General features: G+C 35.0%; 1 protein-coding gene across 4 annotated transcripts in view; it reads right to left on the reverse strand.

The window, feature by feature from the left end:
* NBEA (neurobeachin) overlaps nucleotides 1-16,690 on the reverse strand; it is a 532,307-nt gene that overhangs the window by 327,423 nt on the left and 188,194 nt on the right. For 2 of the 4 annotated variants that reach the window (XM_075727935.1, XM_075727932.1), the window contains exons 23-27: nucleotides 13,000-13,217; nucleotides 11,349-11,502; nucleotides 4,524-4,532; nucleotides 1,821-2,001; nucleotides 579-709 (exon numbers count right to left, since the gene is read on the reverse strand). In XM_075727935.1, coding sequence (XP_075584050.1) covers nucleotides 579-709; nucleotides 1,821-2,001; nucleotides 4,524-4,532; nucleotides 11,349-11,502; nucleotides 13,000-13,217 — 693 coding nt within the window. Of the gene's footprint in view, nucleotides 1-578; nucleotides 710-1,820; nucleotides 2,002-4,508; nucleotides 4,533-11,348; nucleotides 11,503-12,999; nucleotides 13,218-16,690 lie in introns of all 4 variants that reach the window. The other 2 variants (XM_075727934.1, XM_075727933.1) reach the window with 2 other exon arrangements.

The following is a 16,690-nucleotide window of genomic DNA, read 5'->3' on the forward strand; positions in this document are numbered from 1 at the left end:
GTGTTATATTTTAGTCACGGGCCGTGCTAAATTCTTTGAGATTTTAGTTCCAGGACTCCCAAAGTCTTAAAGCTGTAAACAAGTTTAAAAAAAAGATGAACAATGAATTAATGAAACTGGAAAAACTAAGCTGTAATGGAATATTAAACAAGTTTCATTCCTAAAATCAGATAGAAAATACTGATGTCTAATATGCATGCAAAGGTCTGTTGAAGTTACTGGGACTCAGATGTTCAAGTAACAAAGATGTGATTGCAGGATTTCATCAAAACTGCAAGTTCCCTGACAGATTAAAAAAGCTATGCAGGTATATATGACAGATGGGAGTAAGGGGACTTGCTCTTTGAAGTAGTCCAAGCAAGAGTAAAAAAACTGTTTAAAATTGCTCCGGTCATACTACTGCATCAACGTTTTCTTGTTTCAAATAAAAAACCCCACATACTTTACTTTAAGCCAGTTAGTATCAAAAACCTAAGCTTTTGACAAATATTTGAGAAGGTAGTTACAATTATTTTGTGATCCTATAAAGCAGCGGTACAGACTTGTCGTTGCTGTTGGTTAACCGAAGTCTGGGTTACCTTGGTTGCTGCTGATGCAGTTACACCCTGAAGAGCGTCTTGAGTTTTACTGCTGATTAATGATGTCTTGTTCACTCTCTCTCTCTGCCTTTGCCGACATTCTAAGCAGTTCCTCACAGCCACACAACAAACTAAAAAGCAGTTATGAAAATGCTACAAATTAGAATATTTTGTCATTATTACATTCAGAACATCAATTAGCAGTCTGTCCATCTAGTTTGATATGCCAATAACCATGTCCAAATAGCATGTGCAAGAGTTCTCTCATTAGACTCTCTGTCAGTACTAAGAAAGCATTATGGTGACTTACTCATTTAATTCTTTAGTTGAACAACTAAATATTGTATATAACTATTACATCACTATATTAAAATCTGAAAATTATTAGTCCTTGAACTGGAGCTCTCATACGTTATTGATCAGTTATCAACACTTCAAATCTATAAGTATTTATGTACAGCTAGAATACAAAAAAAAATAGTAGACAATTTAGAATTTGATGAAAATTGATCACTGAGAATAAACCACAAGTTTTACACCAGGAGCAGTATAATTATCAATGACCTAATAAATGGTATGAATAATAACAGAACAAATTCTGAGTACAAAAATTATTTATCACTTGAGAAATGAAAAAGTATGTAGGAGATAACAGCAAAACAGCATCATGCCAGATGACAGTCAAAATTTAATGTTCAGAAGGATAAAGTGATATAGTTTGCATAGAATAGTTTGAATTATTAATAAATTTTAAAATTTCCTAAATTAATTGTAACAGTATACAGCAAATAGTAAATAGTGAAGAAAGGTGCCAGACTTGCAACATGTATTAAGGTCTACAGAGTCTGCACATGCATCCCATGTTTTTAGTCTTACATAGCCTGTAAGTAGTCTTCCAAATCCATAGAGACTTGGATAAGGAAACCGGCAAAAGGCAGGTAGCAAAGCAGTTTTAAGAAAAAAAAAAATTCTCCATTCACTTACTTATATTTAATATTTTTACTCCCCCAAAATATATACAACTTGAAATACATAAGAACGAACAATTTCAGATGTGTCATTTTTACTTATTCTTGTGCCTAAATTGAATCAACCTTAAAAGTGTATCAAATCAATAATAAATGGGATTTTTATTTTATCACATCATAGTCAGTACAAGTCCTTTCCTACATGTGTCACTATTTGATCCATCTGTAACTCATTGACCTGTAAGTAATTATTTAATACAGTCTGCTGACTTACCAAGCCTTAGGCACTGTCGCATTAGACCTCCAGAAGACATGTTTTTTTCAGCTTCAATCTCACTAAAATTTAGAGAACTGGCAAACACTAGTACATCAACCATTGCCATCAGACGGCTGAGAAAAGTTACTGCTGTCTCTGCTGACATTCCTTGTGTCACTTCAATATTTTCCAATTCAGTCTTTAAAAGGAGATAATTGAATTAAACAGTTTGAACACAACTGAAATATAAAGACAGCACATACACATACAAATCTAAATTGTTATGCTTAATGACAAATAGGTTGAAAAGTTATTTAAAAATGTCCTACTATTACCGTTAAACATAAACTGTGAGTAAAACTCAAAGTAAGACAGCATGAAGAGTGAGAAATTTTTTTACATTTACATGCTGTATTAGATGAGAAAAAGTCTAATACAAATGAGAAAGTTATTAGCAATTACATAAAGTGTGGCCAGGTAGTAAAACAATGCATGGTATGTAAGGGTGCAACGTACTCTGACATTATTCCATAGGCTAAGCAAACTGACAGGTAACAGATGAAAGTAATTACACTCTGTGTAGCTTTTACATTCCTTTAGACAAACAAGTAAATGTGAGGAGCGGAGTGAGAAACACTGGACAAGTTTTGCCCTGTTTCCACGAATTGATTCTCCCTGGGAATGCTTATACCACATAGGAACCTGACAGAGCCAAATTCTCCTGGAGATCAGAAGAAAGTATGTTTACTCCCTCACGACAGCAACAGGGGGGAAGTAAAAAAGTGACAAGTTACATGGCTTGCAGCTCACATTTCCCAGAGGATGGCCATTTCTTTCCTAACGTAGTGTTGGACTCACCTTAATGGGAATCCACAGAAAAATGCTGAATGAGCTCAGTATTTCTGAAATCTAAAAGGGGGTCATGTTATTCTCCAAAAAGATACTTAGATGTCCAGAGTCATGTTTTCAAATGCATTCAGCTGTCTAACAGTGCAGATAAGTGAGCAAACAGTGAGTTTAATTTAAAAAATAAGTATCTGTTTAAACACGTTTACCTCTGGAGCTAGGCAAAATTGAAAACAGGATTTAATACTTGACTGTGTCCACATTTATATGCCTAAATACTATTTTTAAAATTGTTTACAGATGGATGGCTGATTCTTATCGATTGTCAACAAGATTTCAGATCACAGGGCTTTTCTGAACACAGAGTTTGGTCCCTTTGAAAAGTATTACTTTCGTTGTGTTTGGTTTTACTCATTTGCTTAGAAGTTTCTATGAAAAAAGTTCAAAATATATTTTGTGTTGTTAAGGCCATTTCCTTCCAAAGAAAAAGAAATACAGAAAAATAAAAAAAATCCTTTATTTCCATACTTCTGAAAAATTAGCATCCTCACTCATAAGTCACTTTTTAGAGTATTTTACATCAAAAATTATAAAAGTGCAAACTGTGCCAAACAGTATTAAGGAAGCAACTGTTTTGAAAAGATGAAGGATATAATGTGGCATATGTCACCACAATGATAGATACCACTTCATTTAATTGCTCTTAAGGATGTAACATGTTGGTTACATAAGTGATTTGGGAAGGGCTGTCATCCATCTGATCTGCCCAATAACACCAGAAAAATGGTAAAATGACAACTCTCAGAAGAACTATTTCCAGCCTATCTTCTTTAGCCAGGTCTCCCACACTTAGTGTGTGCTGTGTTCCTACTTTCTGGAAAAATAAATTGCTGGGTTTTATAACAGACTAGAACATAATTTTTGAAAGCACTCATCCAAAGAAAATAGATTTGCAAAAATCTATAGCCATATCAGTCTGCTAGAAAAACTCATAGGTGGTTACAGAAACTTGAACTTCGAACTCACGCTTGAAATAACATCAGGTTTGCTAGCAGCCAATTGCCTGCCTGCTGTTGATTTTTCTCAAGCTTCAACTGTATTGCATCAATCATAGTCTTAAATCTACTCAGTATATCTATTGCTTTTTTTTTCAAGTTATGTAACAAATTCATTTTATATAACATTTTACCAAGATTTTTGTGAACTTTCAAATGAAAAAAAAAAATCCTTTTACAAATCTCCCTAAAATTCTGCTGGATGGAAGAAAAAGAGACTGACAGTTTTTTTACAGCAAAACCAGTTTTTTTACAAAAAAAAAAAAAAAAATTTTTAAGCAAAACTTACCATCAGTTCTACCTGTTAAATATAGCACATTGATATTCTAATAACATTTAAAATAAGCTCCATTGTTGATCAAGCTGCTTTCAGGTATTAGCAATATTTCAGATAGGTGTAGCTCAAAAACTCTTTAAAAAAGTGAAGTGATCACCATTTTATGACTACTCAGGATACTTTAAGAGCAGCAACAAGTCTCCCATGCATTTAACATGTTCAGGGCCTAAAGAGTTTTTCTATTGACAACAACATTTATAACTTAACTCATGGACCTGCCTATGTTCAATCCGGTAGCTCACAGTAAGCATCATACTTGACAATGCATTAAGTTACTCAAGGGAAACATGTTAGGAAAAGTGAATGATTACACCCAATATATTCCTATTCACATCCTACTACTGTATGATATAGGAAAATAATAATAATAATAATAATAATAATAATAATAATAATAATAATAAAGCAGCCAACATATTAAATGATCAAAAATAAGGTATTTTGAAAATGCAAAAAACTGAAACTTACAGCAGCAATACTAACCTTAGAACCCTGGACATGCAACAGACAAAACAGACAACAGATCACAACAATAAAAGAAAAAGAAAATTATTTAAGTTAACTAAAAATACAATGCAAAATTGAAACAAATTAGTATCTTGGAATTAGACATTTGTTTAATTTATAAGTAGAACAGCAAAACATTTCAGCTCAGAATGAACACTTGAAAATAAAGACTTCTAAGAGATAGCTATGCACAAGGAAAACTGTAAATCTTGCATTATTATGGAGTTCTTGTGAACACTCATTCTTCTAAACCAATGTACATCTTTTATATACTACATAGAGCAATTTTATGAAGCAATGTAAACCAAAGTAATGTTTTCACTGATTATATATAGAAATAAAATGAGCATTTTACAACAAGCCATTTAACTGAAATGTAATAAAGTAGTTAATCTTTGCATGAGGAGGCAAATATGTTTAAAATGCTTTGACAAAACAAATGTAAATCACAAAGAACAAACTGGTTCTTCATGCATAATGCTCCTTCCTTTGAAGCAATGCATAGCTCATTATATATATTACAGTTGGGTGTGATTTCTTCAACCTAAACCAACATCATACTGGATATTTGAATGCTTTTGAACCACAGAGAAAAAAAAAAAAAAAAAGATTCACTAAGCCCCTGGGACTGAGTTAATCTTCAAATTTCAATGTTCACAATTAAACAGCTGTGTAAAATTTTTATGTTTTAATTTTAAGTGAAGCACTTTCTCTCTTACCACAATGGGCTAGAAACTAATCCTTAAGTTTTCACTGGTTATGTTTTAAAATGAGAAAGAAACTGAATTTTCAAGTGTATGTCAGTGTTTTTGTCATTTAAATAGTGGAAAAAACTAATCTAACAGAAAGAAAAACAAGCTGAAACAAACTGCTTGCTTTCCTTTTGGTACAGAAAATACCATGTTCAACCAGTTCTTAAATGTGTCTTCCTCTTTTGTAGCTGGATGCACCTCGAGAATTAACCTATGGCTATTTTCTCTTGATTACTAGCTGACAATTTTTACATCAGTGTGCCACTGTTGATTCTCAGAATTGTTAACAGATCACACAGCACCTGTGGCATCACATGAGTCCGAACATGATAATGCTAACACTATACACAGGACATACAGAAAAATACCTCATCTTGGCTTTTAATCTACAGACCTAATAAGGCTGTCTTTAAATGTTTAATTGAGTTTTGTAGACAGCCATTCATATAATACCAGCAGCCCTCAGATCACAGTTTGAGAGCTGCTGTTTTAAATACTGCAAGCAAGAATCAGAATTATAGAGTTCACAGACTAAGTGGAAAAACGAACTAGTTGCAAGGGGTCTGGAAATTTACTCTCAATTGTCACATATATTTCAACTCCCCAAATTTCTTTTGCCTTACTCAATGTCCTCAAGTCCTTGTCACAGCTGCTACCCTTGAAGTAAGCAATGATTATTTCAAGTTCCTAGCTTGTACACAAACTGTTTTATCTGGCAACCAGCTGCTATGAACAGAAAGCATCTTCTGCAAACTTTTTCCTTACAGCTCCCCAAATAATGCTTTTTTGCACTTGTACACCATCTTAAAAATGTCTTCCTTATAGCTGTAATTAAAAAAAAGCCTCAAAGACCTCCCCCACAGAAAGAAAAAAAAAAAACAAAAAACAAACCAGGAAATCAGTATTTTGTATTTTATGACCTCCCTATAATATTGGCAGAGTTATCTAACATCCCCAATTTAATAAGCAAGACATCAGAATCAACAGTGGAAGGAACGCACTCCAGCTTATATTGTAAAACAACAAAACTGTTTGGTTTTTTTTTTGTTAATATTTGCTTCCACTTCAAATCTTTTCACATATACAATGACAACCCTTTAAACACACCAGCATTTAAGGCAAGTCCTTGCACAGCCCCTGAGACAGAGGTGGTATAGAACTGAAATCAAGGGAAATATTAAAATATGTGGGAATAGATTACTGTGAATTACAGTAAACTTTCCCATGAATTCCATACAAATGTTACTCTTCAGTAACTCACAGATTTGTGAGTGGTTTGTTTTCACAGATAATGCATTTTTTCTTTTCTTCTTCCTATTCATATTTAAAGGCTGCTATTCACAGCACTATTCAGATCATTCTAGTCTGGATTTAAAAAAAAGCAAGGCAAAAGGCAGATTTATATTACAAGAATTCAATAGTGAGGAAATTCTATAATTAAGATTGCCTGTTCTACAGCAGACAAGGGGTCATGGAGTAATTCTCCACCCAGTCCAGAAGAATTGCCATTTCACTACAAATCCTAACTATGCAACGGAAAAAGTCTTTTTGAAATGATAAATTTCCCAAACATTCATCTTTTTAAAGAAACTGCAACAGTACTGCTTTTTCAGCAAGGGAGGGAACACAATACAGAATCTGTTGCACAAAAGAAAAAAAAAAAAGCTGCAATTCTTCCCATATTCTGAAAGTAATTTTGCTGAATTTATCTCTTGGTTCTCTTCTCATAAATTCAAGCATCCAATGCCCAGTACCTATTCTGTGAATGAGAAATTGGTGACATGCCTTTAAAAAAATGAGAGGCAATGGGACATGATGTAATAACAACTAACTCTATAGCAGATTGTTAAGAGAGTTTTGTAAGAGACATTTAGGACTGTTCAAGAACCAGCAGCCCAGGATGAAGCCTTGCTTGAACTCAGACTGACACACTGAAGTCAAGGAACTGTGGATAGGCAGGACTGTGAGATCAATAAAGGAACCATATGTTTCTGTCTGTCATCTTTTCCATTAGAAAACACATAAGCTACCTTGTAAAAAGAGGCTGGATTCAGCTCCAGGTTAATAAACATTGCAGTCTATGGACCCTACAGCGGTCTGGCTGACCAGCCACTAGATGTCTACGTCAGAGACAGCTGAATCATTTGTTTCTATTGAGTAGATCTCCATTGGCTAGAAAACTAGTCCACATGCAAGTACTTCAAGTGGACACCTAAATTTACCCTATTCTCCTTCTGAATTCTATCCTACTTTATCATCCCAAAGTAAAAGGGTGGAGTGACCTTTACTGTCTGTTCTATAGCCTATTTGCTCTCATATTTCATTATTCCAGACCAAAAAGTAAATTAATTTTTAGAAGTAGATGTAAATTACATGTCCTATGCCACAAACACAACACACTAGGAGGAACTAAATAAGAATTACTACTTTAAAATTTCAATACAGGCCCAAAAGGCTTTAAGTGGAAATATTTGAGAGTCACCATTCATGAAACTGAAAAAGGAAGAAATGAAGTAAAATGAGCTCACACTTGTTGATAAACTGAATATATGTATTCTACAGGATCTACAAAATGTGAGGGTTTTGACACCCCGGAAGAGTTCTATAGAATAGAGATATGGAGGATCAGAGGCTTTCAAAGACAGACAGACTAAAAAAGATGAAGACTCTGTGGGTTCAAACAGGCACACTAGGAGACATGGCTCAAGACTACAAAGTCATAAATGATACGGAGATGAATAAAGACACAATTAACCACTCCCTTCATAGCATAAACAGTAAGGCACATAGTGACTTTATACATTCAAGCAGGTTTAAAAAAACAAAGACAAGAAGTGCTTCAAAGGTTATATAATTACTTTGTCAGACTCAATGCCATAGGATATTATGGAAGCTAAAAGCGTAAGTAGCTTCAAAAAAGATTAGATAAAGTCTAGAAGGATAAATTCCTCAGTACTTATTAAGCATGACAGCCCGGACACCCTCTCTAGCTGTTAAAATCCTAAATGCTGAAATGAAGTATCATTAGAGCAATCAATATGTTTGCTCAGGCTTCTGTATTTTGATGTAAGCTGCAGTCACCGTTGGAGGCAGAACGCTAAACCAACCAGGCCCTTGGGCTGACCCAGTAAGGCAGCTTACGTCCCATGTGGACAGCTTGCTTTTGTAAGAGTAGTGCAGTACTGCTTGACTGGACTTCTAATACCATGTCCAGTTTAAATTACAGAATTACAAAATGACACGGAATCACGGAATGGTTGAAGTTGGAAGGGATTCATGAGATGCAACACAAAATTTGGACTATATATCTTGTGGAAAAAGATATTCATTAATGTAATTAACTAAAACACAGCAGTTTCCATCTGAAAATCAAGAAACACTTTTTCGCTGTGAGGGTGACTGAGCACTGGCACAGGTTGCCCAGGGAGGTGGTAGAGCCTCCATCCTCAGGGATATTCAGAAGCCACCTGAACACAGTCCTGGGCAACTGGCTCTAGGTGTCCCTGATTGAGCAGGGGGGTTGGACCAGATGACCTCCAGAGGTCCTTTCCAGCCCCAACCATTCTGCAATTCTGTGATTCTTTGAATTGGTGAGAGAAAAAGAGTATTGGCTCTTTCCTCCCTTGAGAGTTACTCTGGCAGAAAGTGTCACTAGAAGGCCTGCCGTAAGTGTTTTTATGCAGTGGAGACATTAGATAAATCTTCCAGTTTCAGATCTCTTTTCTCTTCCAATTAGCAGCTCTTGGAAGCAGAAGAGCGAGACAGAGTCTTTTGTGACTGATTGTAAGCACAGGACTACTTTGTCCTTTCAAGGCTAAGAAATATATTCCTAACCAGCAGTCCATCCACTCTCTCCATAGCAGTTCAAGGATGCAAGAGTATTAGAAGCCTGAGAAGCGGTACGAAACTTCTTTTCATTGATCATATGATGGATATTCAGAAGTGATCTGATGCTCAAAAGGGCATCTGGTCCCTTCATTACTGTGATCCAGAACAATATTAAGGGAGAGCACCTTCTCTAAGAAGGAGGAAGGATGTGCTGGGCTCTTTGCACCTGTCACGATGAATAAATCCACCTTCCTGCTAATGTTTATGGACAGGCAATGATGGAACAGGAATGGAGTTGAATGGGAGGGAAGAAGCTCTCTGCTAGGTGGAAATGATTGTGAAAACATCATCTAGATGGTAACAATTATTTCCATGGGAAGTTAATTTGTGATTTTATCAATTACTTCTCCCCACCCTCCCTGAACATCTGGGACAAAAGTAATCACTTTTTTTTTAATTTCACAGAGTAGGATTAATTCAGTTTGAAGCCAGCTACTGATCTTTTAGCAAATTAGTTTATTTCACAACTTATTTTTATTTTATTATCCTAAACAGATGGCAAAATTGAGCATTTAAGTAATACACACAGTCCCTATGTACTGGAGAAATGCATGCATAATACACAAATTTGAAAATGTAGTCTTTTGTATCAATGCATGAAAATCACTGCTATTGTAGCAAGACAGTATCAACACACAATATTTTAACAAATGTGCAATTTATAAAGTAGCTATCTATCTACACACACACACACATATATTTATTATCCAGAATAGAGGGAAATGCTGAACTGCAAAATTATTATTCTATAGAATGGCTCTGCAGTGTCATAAACCAGGATAAGAGCTAAAAAACACCAAGGCCATTCAATGGAATTGCAGCCTAATTAATGCTGGGCCAGTCTTATATTTTTATATAAAAGATAGCAAAGGAAACATCTTCATTTTGAAAAGATGTCTAAAAGGTTTGCTTTAAAAAATATCTCCCAATGTCCTTTTATCTAAAGACTGATATTACAGCCTGCATCTCAAGATGGCTTGGTGTGTACTCTCTCATCCTTGGCAATATTTACAATGAAGCACCTGCAAAATCTTTTATTCAGCAACCTTGATGTCATTCTTGTGACGACAAAGAACTGAAGTCTTTCCTGTGAGTCTTGCACTTTTGCTTATAGCAAATATTTTCCCAGTTAACACAGCTTTTAACCATTAATTGCCTGGCTGAAAGTCATATTTATGTTTAGCAAATTGCTAGTCCATACATCCATACCTTTCAAATAAAATCATGCAAAACAAGTTTTTTTCACTAGCTAACTAGAAGTAACAGTAGAGGCAAAGTAAAGTAATCTCAGTTGCTGAACGGCTAGAACAAGGAATTGAGCTTTTACTGCCAAACTACATTTGTAGCCTGCAGTGCCTACTAGCCACATGACTTCGGAGGAGCCTCTGTTCCTTGTCGGCCTCATTCTTACCCCTTTCAAAGACCCACACTAAATGGTGCAGATGCACCACTAAGCAGATGCTTACGTGATGTTCAAGATAAAACATCTAGTATGAAAGAAATAGTTGCAGATATTATATGTACAGGGAAGGCATCACATTCAAGTACAATAACGCAGTATTTACAAAATATTTCTCACTTTTTCATGAAGCATTCTATTAGGCTACTCTGCTTGCCTGAATTGTGATCACCTAAGAAATTACAACTTACTAAGAATATCGGAGTGGATAAATATATCAGCCTATTTCAATACAAGATTGAAAAAAAGAAGGACACAAAGGTCAGGACCTACTGAGGGAAGAAGTAAACAGAGTAGTGAGAGGATGACTTCTGGTATCATTTCACATGCAAAGAAATGATGGCCATGCAAAAAAAGATTCATGAATATCAATGACTAGCCATCATAAAGCATGTAATTTTGTTACAGTAATCATGATTTGTAACCCTGATCCTAAAGGTCTTCTCTTTCAAGCAAAATATTAAATACCTATGAAATATTATTCTTAGTACTACTTCTCTAATAAAATTAGCATTTCAAATGCAAAATATTATAAACACTCTGTATATCCAAGCTTAACAGTTTTGAATATAAATTTAAATTTTTTTAAGGAATGAGCAGAGAGGGGACAGGAGTCCCTAAAGAAAAGTCAGCTGCAAATAGTAGTTTGTATTAGTGAAAACAATTTCTAATATGACCACTAGGTGGAAATATTGTACTTACAGTTGGGGATGTGGCTGCTGACAGCAATGGTAAAATTCCTCCACAAGCAATAATAATATTGTCTACCATCTGGGAAATGAGGTGTATTGTGTTGTGTACAAAAATAATATTTTCATTGCTATTGACAAAGTCCATCACAGACTTTGTGGAGTGACTGCAAGAACAGAAGAAAGGATGGATTAAAAACACAGTTAAAATCATAAAAGTTTAGATAAATTTATTCTTTGCAACCATACTGTGAATGTTTCTTTGATATAAAGGCAGAATCTTGTCTACAAAACTTTGCATGTAAATTGTCTAAAATTATGAACAGGGCGAGTCTAATGGACAAATTGATTACTACCTATTTTCATACCAGGATTAGTTTCAAATACCCAGTTAAGACCAATGGCTTGTAAGCTTTTATTCCCATCAACCAGTACTTCATAGGCAGTTCTGCTGAAAGCAGTGGGGTTGTTTCTTCAGCCTGAAAGTTATTATTTAATATTAAGAATTCACCATACTGCACCAGTGCCATTTGAAGCACCTAATGATAACACCTGCTAGTGTTTTAAAGGAGGAACTTGGTAATATGGTGATACCTTGATCTCATATTAACTTTATTAACTCATATTAAATTTAGCATTAGCAATAGCTTTGCAAGCCACAGATGCTAATAAGATCAGCTGAAATCTCAGCAACTCCTAATTGGTGAGAAATTGTCCAATGAAACAGTCGCTCCCCAAAAATATAAAAGACTGTGTGAAACTACTGAAGAATACTCAGTCTATAAGTACGTTCTTTTCCCAAAACAACATTACTGCCAGCAAGGAAACAAAAATTAAAGGCTTCAACTGAAAAAATATACAAACTGAACTTTAATCTCCAAGCATTATCTAAACACAAAGTACAAACCTCTCCCACATATTTGGCCAAAAATTTATCAAAATTGTCTATTTCCTAGCGACTATCACAGAACAGTTCACCAAACCAAAGTTAAATGCAATATAAACTGGTTCTTGGATATAACTATGCTCAAGTTTTCTGAAAATGAACTATTCTGTCCTGGAAATTAGATTAAATAGTGTCTGTTATACCTAATGGTTCTGACAACAATAAATTATTGAGAATCTCTGCCAAAGTGTACAAAAAACCTAGGAAATCACATTGCTGTCATAAAATATAACACAACCACCAAGACTAACTACAACCAGGAGCTGGCATGCAAAAAAAAAATTGTCAACTAGAAAGAGTGATTCCTTAGAAAATGTTACAGCAAAGAGCTTTTATTTATAAGGTTTGCAGGTAGAGAAGCACTCTTAATTGATCAGTTGAAAAAAATGGCCATTAGCAGACACACAAGTCTTCCCCATGTTCCAAACAGAAGCAGCACATTCTAACACTAAACATAAGCTAAAAGAGCAGCTCAATTTACTTAGGTATGTTTGAGTTATACAATCTCTCAAGAAAACAGAAATTGTCACCTGTGAAATAGAGCTGTTACGGGCTGGGAAGGGGTGAAAAGGGAAGATATAAGACACAGAAGGGCACTTCAGCTAACGCCAACTCCTTCCCTTTCCACTCTCCCAGTAACATCCCATCTACAACACATCTAATTTTTCCTTGTTGATGGAAACACAAAACAGGAGTTAAAGAAGCAGCAACCACCTACCTTCTCCAAACATGTACATCTGTTTCTAGTGCAAAAAGCAAGTCTGTCAGGAGCCGCTGGTGCATAGGAGACCATTTGAACTCTGGAATACGAAACATAGTTGTGCGTGGGCCTGGACTAAACTGTCGTCGCTGCTCTTCTGTCATTGGCATTCCTCGAAATCCCAAGTCAACACGTAAATCCCTGTCTTGCTGGGTGACAGATCGACCCTGTACTGCCTACATCAACAAGAGGTTAAAAAATCATGTTAACTTCTTGTAATGTGTTTTTGAATGGATCACAGAATTTGAGAAAGGATGGGCTAAAACTGGACTCAAGCACAAACTATGGGAGATAGTGACGTTCTAAGGCAGGCGGTATTCTTCAGTAAAGGAGCTGCTCCAATTCAAATCAATCAGCACTGAGGGGCTACGGCTGGCCTTCCTTGGCCATGTACAAGGTCAGCAGTGACAAGACTTTTTTTATAGGAAACAACTATTCCTTTGTGCTGATAACAAAATTTTCATTGAATATTTCACTCTCAAAACATGGACAAACTACACAGTGATGGCTTCAAGGAATCAGTGTACTTTTAGACAGCTCCTCATTTTCCAAAACCAATTTATGTATCTGGTCTTTTTAGCAGGAACATTAGAGAATCAAGTCTAGTCTCCCAAATCTCATTTTGCCAATTTTGTTGCACTTTGTTAATTGGTTAACAGTTTTATGGATCCTCAGGACATTCCTTAGATTCTCCCAACAGCTGGTGGATGTGAATTTCATTCCCTTTCAATACCTAGATAGTCACGACTGTTTCCACTTGGTGATTAAAGACAAAAGTAAAAGATACATGTAGAGGATATGATGGAGAATACCATGAAGGAAAAAGCAGTAAAGAACAAACATTTTGACTGAATCTGAGGTGAATATTCGTAACAATGAAATTACTTATAATGTGCAACATCTCTGAAAGTAAGAAACACAAAGTCCGATCCTTGAAATTAATTTTTAAAGTGTCTTTAGCTTAAAACTGGCAAAATAGAAAACATACTTGCTTTGCTCACATATTAATTTCCTGATCTCAGCATACTGTTTTAAATCTGGACATTTAAAAGAAAAAAGATATTTATGAAATATTTATGCTAGCAATGTAAAAACGGACATGGCGTTGGAGTTGAGCTGGAAAGCTTCTTAGATCTTTAGTCTGATTTTGATCTTCTGTAGCCAGCATTTTGAGAGCAGAGCAGGTTTCCTTCATTCAGTTTCACCTATCAGGATCAAAATTATTACTGTTGCTTTCATTTCCTATGTTTTTCTTAAAGTTATCTTTAAATTATTCTTTTCTTTTTTTCTTAGACTTAGATCTAAGATTTGAATTTTTTCATGAATCTTCTGCATAGTGCTTTCAATTCTATTTTCAGTCTTTCCTAGTGGGAACCATAGGAAAGAGTTAATTTTATATCTTCAATAGTTGATCTACTATTGATAAAGGCATTAACTCTTCTTAGAAGTAAGCAGGAGTTCCCATCTCTACTCTGTTCTGCAATTTGTTGCTTCCTTTCAGTCCATTTGAACAAAGGAGAGCTTACTTCTTATTGATAAGTTGGGGAGCTGATTGCAGCTCTGTTTTTAGAGAATTTGAGATTAGCAACTCCATTCACATACCACTCTTTTGGGTACAACTACACGTAGTTGTCATGGCCGCAGCAGTAATGGCATCATAACTGCACCGTAACAGGAGAGCTTTTATCTAGCCAATAATACTGTATTTGCAAGAATGGGCTTTGATGTGCATTGCATAAACCACCATGAAACCCAACTATCTACACTTGGGTGGCTAGTCTTTAAGTAATTTTCTGTGTTTTCAGTGGTCTCAAAGACATCAAATCTCATGTGGCAGTTCCCACTCATGCTGCAATCAAAACCTCCAGCTCCGCTGTAAACATGTTAAAATTAACATTGCTCTTTACTCACGAAAACAATAATGCTTGTTTTATGTTTTATTTAATACATATTTCTATCTTTTTTTAAGGTTAACTTCATTTAAACAGAAAAGATTTAACTATGGACAGCTTACTGTTCACAAGGTATTTCGAAACACCCAAAGAAGAGATTAGAGGACAACAACAATTCCGGTGGTTACACAGTTGATAATTGTTTTTTAGAAAATTATTTAAAAGATAATAGTAATAATATTACTATTACAGACTTAAATTAATTCATTGTAGTTTATAATTGATTTTAGTGGGAAAGAACTAATTTAAGTAGTATATGGAGAATCAAGGGAGTTAAATAACTTGTAGAATCAGACTCTTCAAGAGTACACAGCTTGTAGATAATTTGCAGATCCAAATGATATGTTAGGAATTTTGTGAGTAGCTAAGAGTAAAACATTTGGAAAACATTTTGTTTCTCATATCTTAAAATAATCTGATAAAATGTCATTAAGATTTATGTCTCATTTTAATCTTAACAAATATAATTATAGGCTTGAGGAATTTACATGTTTATAATTCAACTGTTATAGGTGAAATTCATCATGAAAAAAGGTTAAAGAACAGAAAAGTCCCAAAGTCACACTGACAGGATTTTCTACAGTAGCTAGTACACAGTCAGATTATCTTTTTCACTAAAGATTTATCTTACAAATTCACTGTGTTTATGGGTGCATATATGTACCTAACAAATGAATACTAGCATTTCACTTGTCTTTTACTCTTTAAACAAAAATCCACATTTCAAAATAAAAACTGACTGCTCCTTTTTCTTGCTATCCTCCATTTGTTCCATTTATCAATTTCCATGGTATTAACAGTCTTAATTTTAAGACCTAACATAAGGTATTTGGGAACTGATAGTAATAGGTACACTATTCCTATCGAGAGCTTTCAGGGCTTGTCCATTATTACACAGAATGCTTTTAAATGTAAGGATCTCTACACAATGCTTGATAGTCTGTCACTTATGTTATGAGGATTTTCATAGTTTTGAAAAAATACTTACAAGAGAACCCCAAACTTTTCGTATAATACCTGTCTAGGGAATGCAAGAGCTCCATCTGCTTTTCTCTTCAAAACAGAGGTTCTCACCATGGAAGAGAGACTTAGAAGAGAGTGTTCTTTCTGTATGTCAGAACCCACTGGTCTGAGGAAATTTTTTTTAATTTTTTTTTTTTTTAAAGGGAAAGTATGTGTTTTAGAAACCACAGATTATTTAAATAAATTAAAATGTCCATTCACTGGAGTTTTTCTGAAAGTGTTGCCTCCCTGAAGAACAAAGCAGACAGGCATATCTGTGTTTTTTCATTAGATGACATGTACTTTGAGTGTACTTGAGTGTATCTCTGAAACTCTTCTGATGATTTGGTACATGCTACACAGTACCAGGCAGAACAAGTTTTGCAATTTTTGTTTGGTTCTTCTTTCATAGTTTCAGGAAGTCTGCTTGACTTCTAAATCCTAGAAGATGAATACTGGTGTACATACTGGACATATAGTCAGCTAGTAGAATCTTGACGGTAGTCAATTCTTTCACCTGATAACATCCTTAAAAGCAATCTTTGATTACGTGCTACAGTCTCTGAACAATGCCAGGGAGGAAATTAATTCTGTGTTTTAAAAGTTTAAAGTGATCCTATATTTTGCTGTGCATACAGAGTACAAATTCTTTCAAAGAGCAGACTTCAGCCTTGGCCTTCCCATTTTCATAATGC

The sequence above is a fragment of the Pelecanus crispus genome, chromosome 1, assembly GCF_030463565.1.
Source record: "Pelecanus crispus isolate bPelCri1 chromosome 1, bPelCri1.pri, whole genome shotgun sequence".
NCBI lineage: Eukaryota > Metazoa > Chordata > Aves > Pelecaniformes > Pelecanidae > Pelecanus > Pelecanus crispus.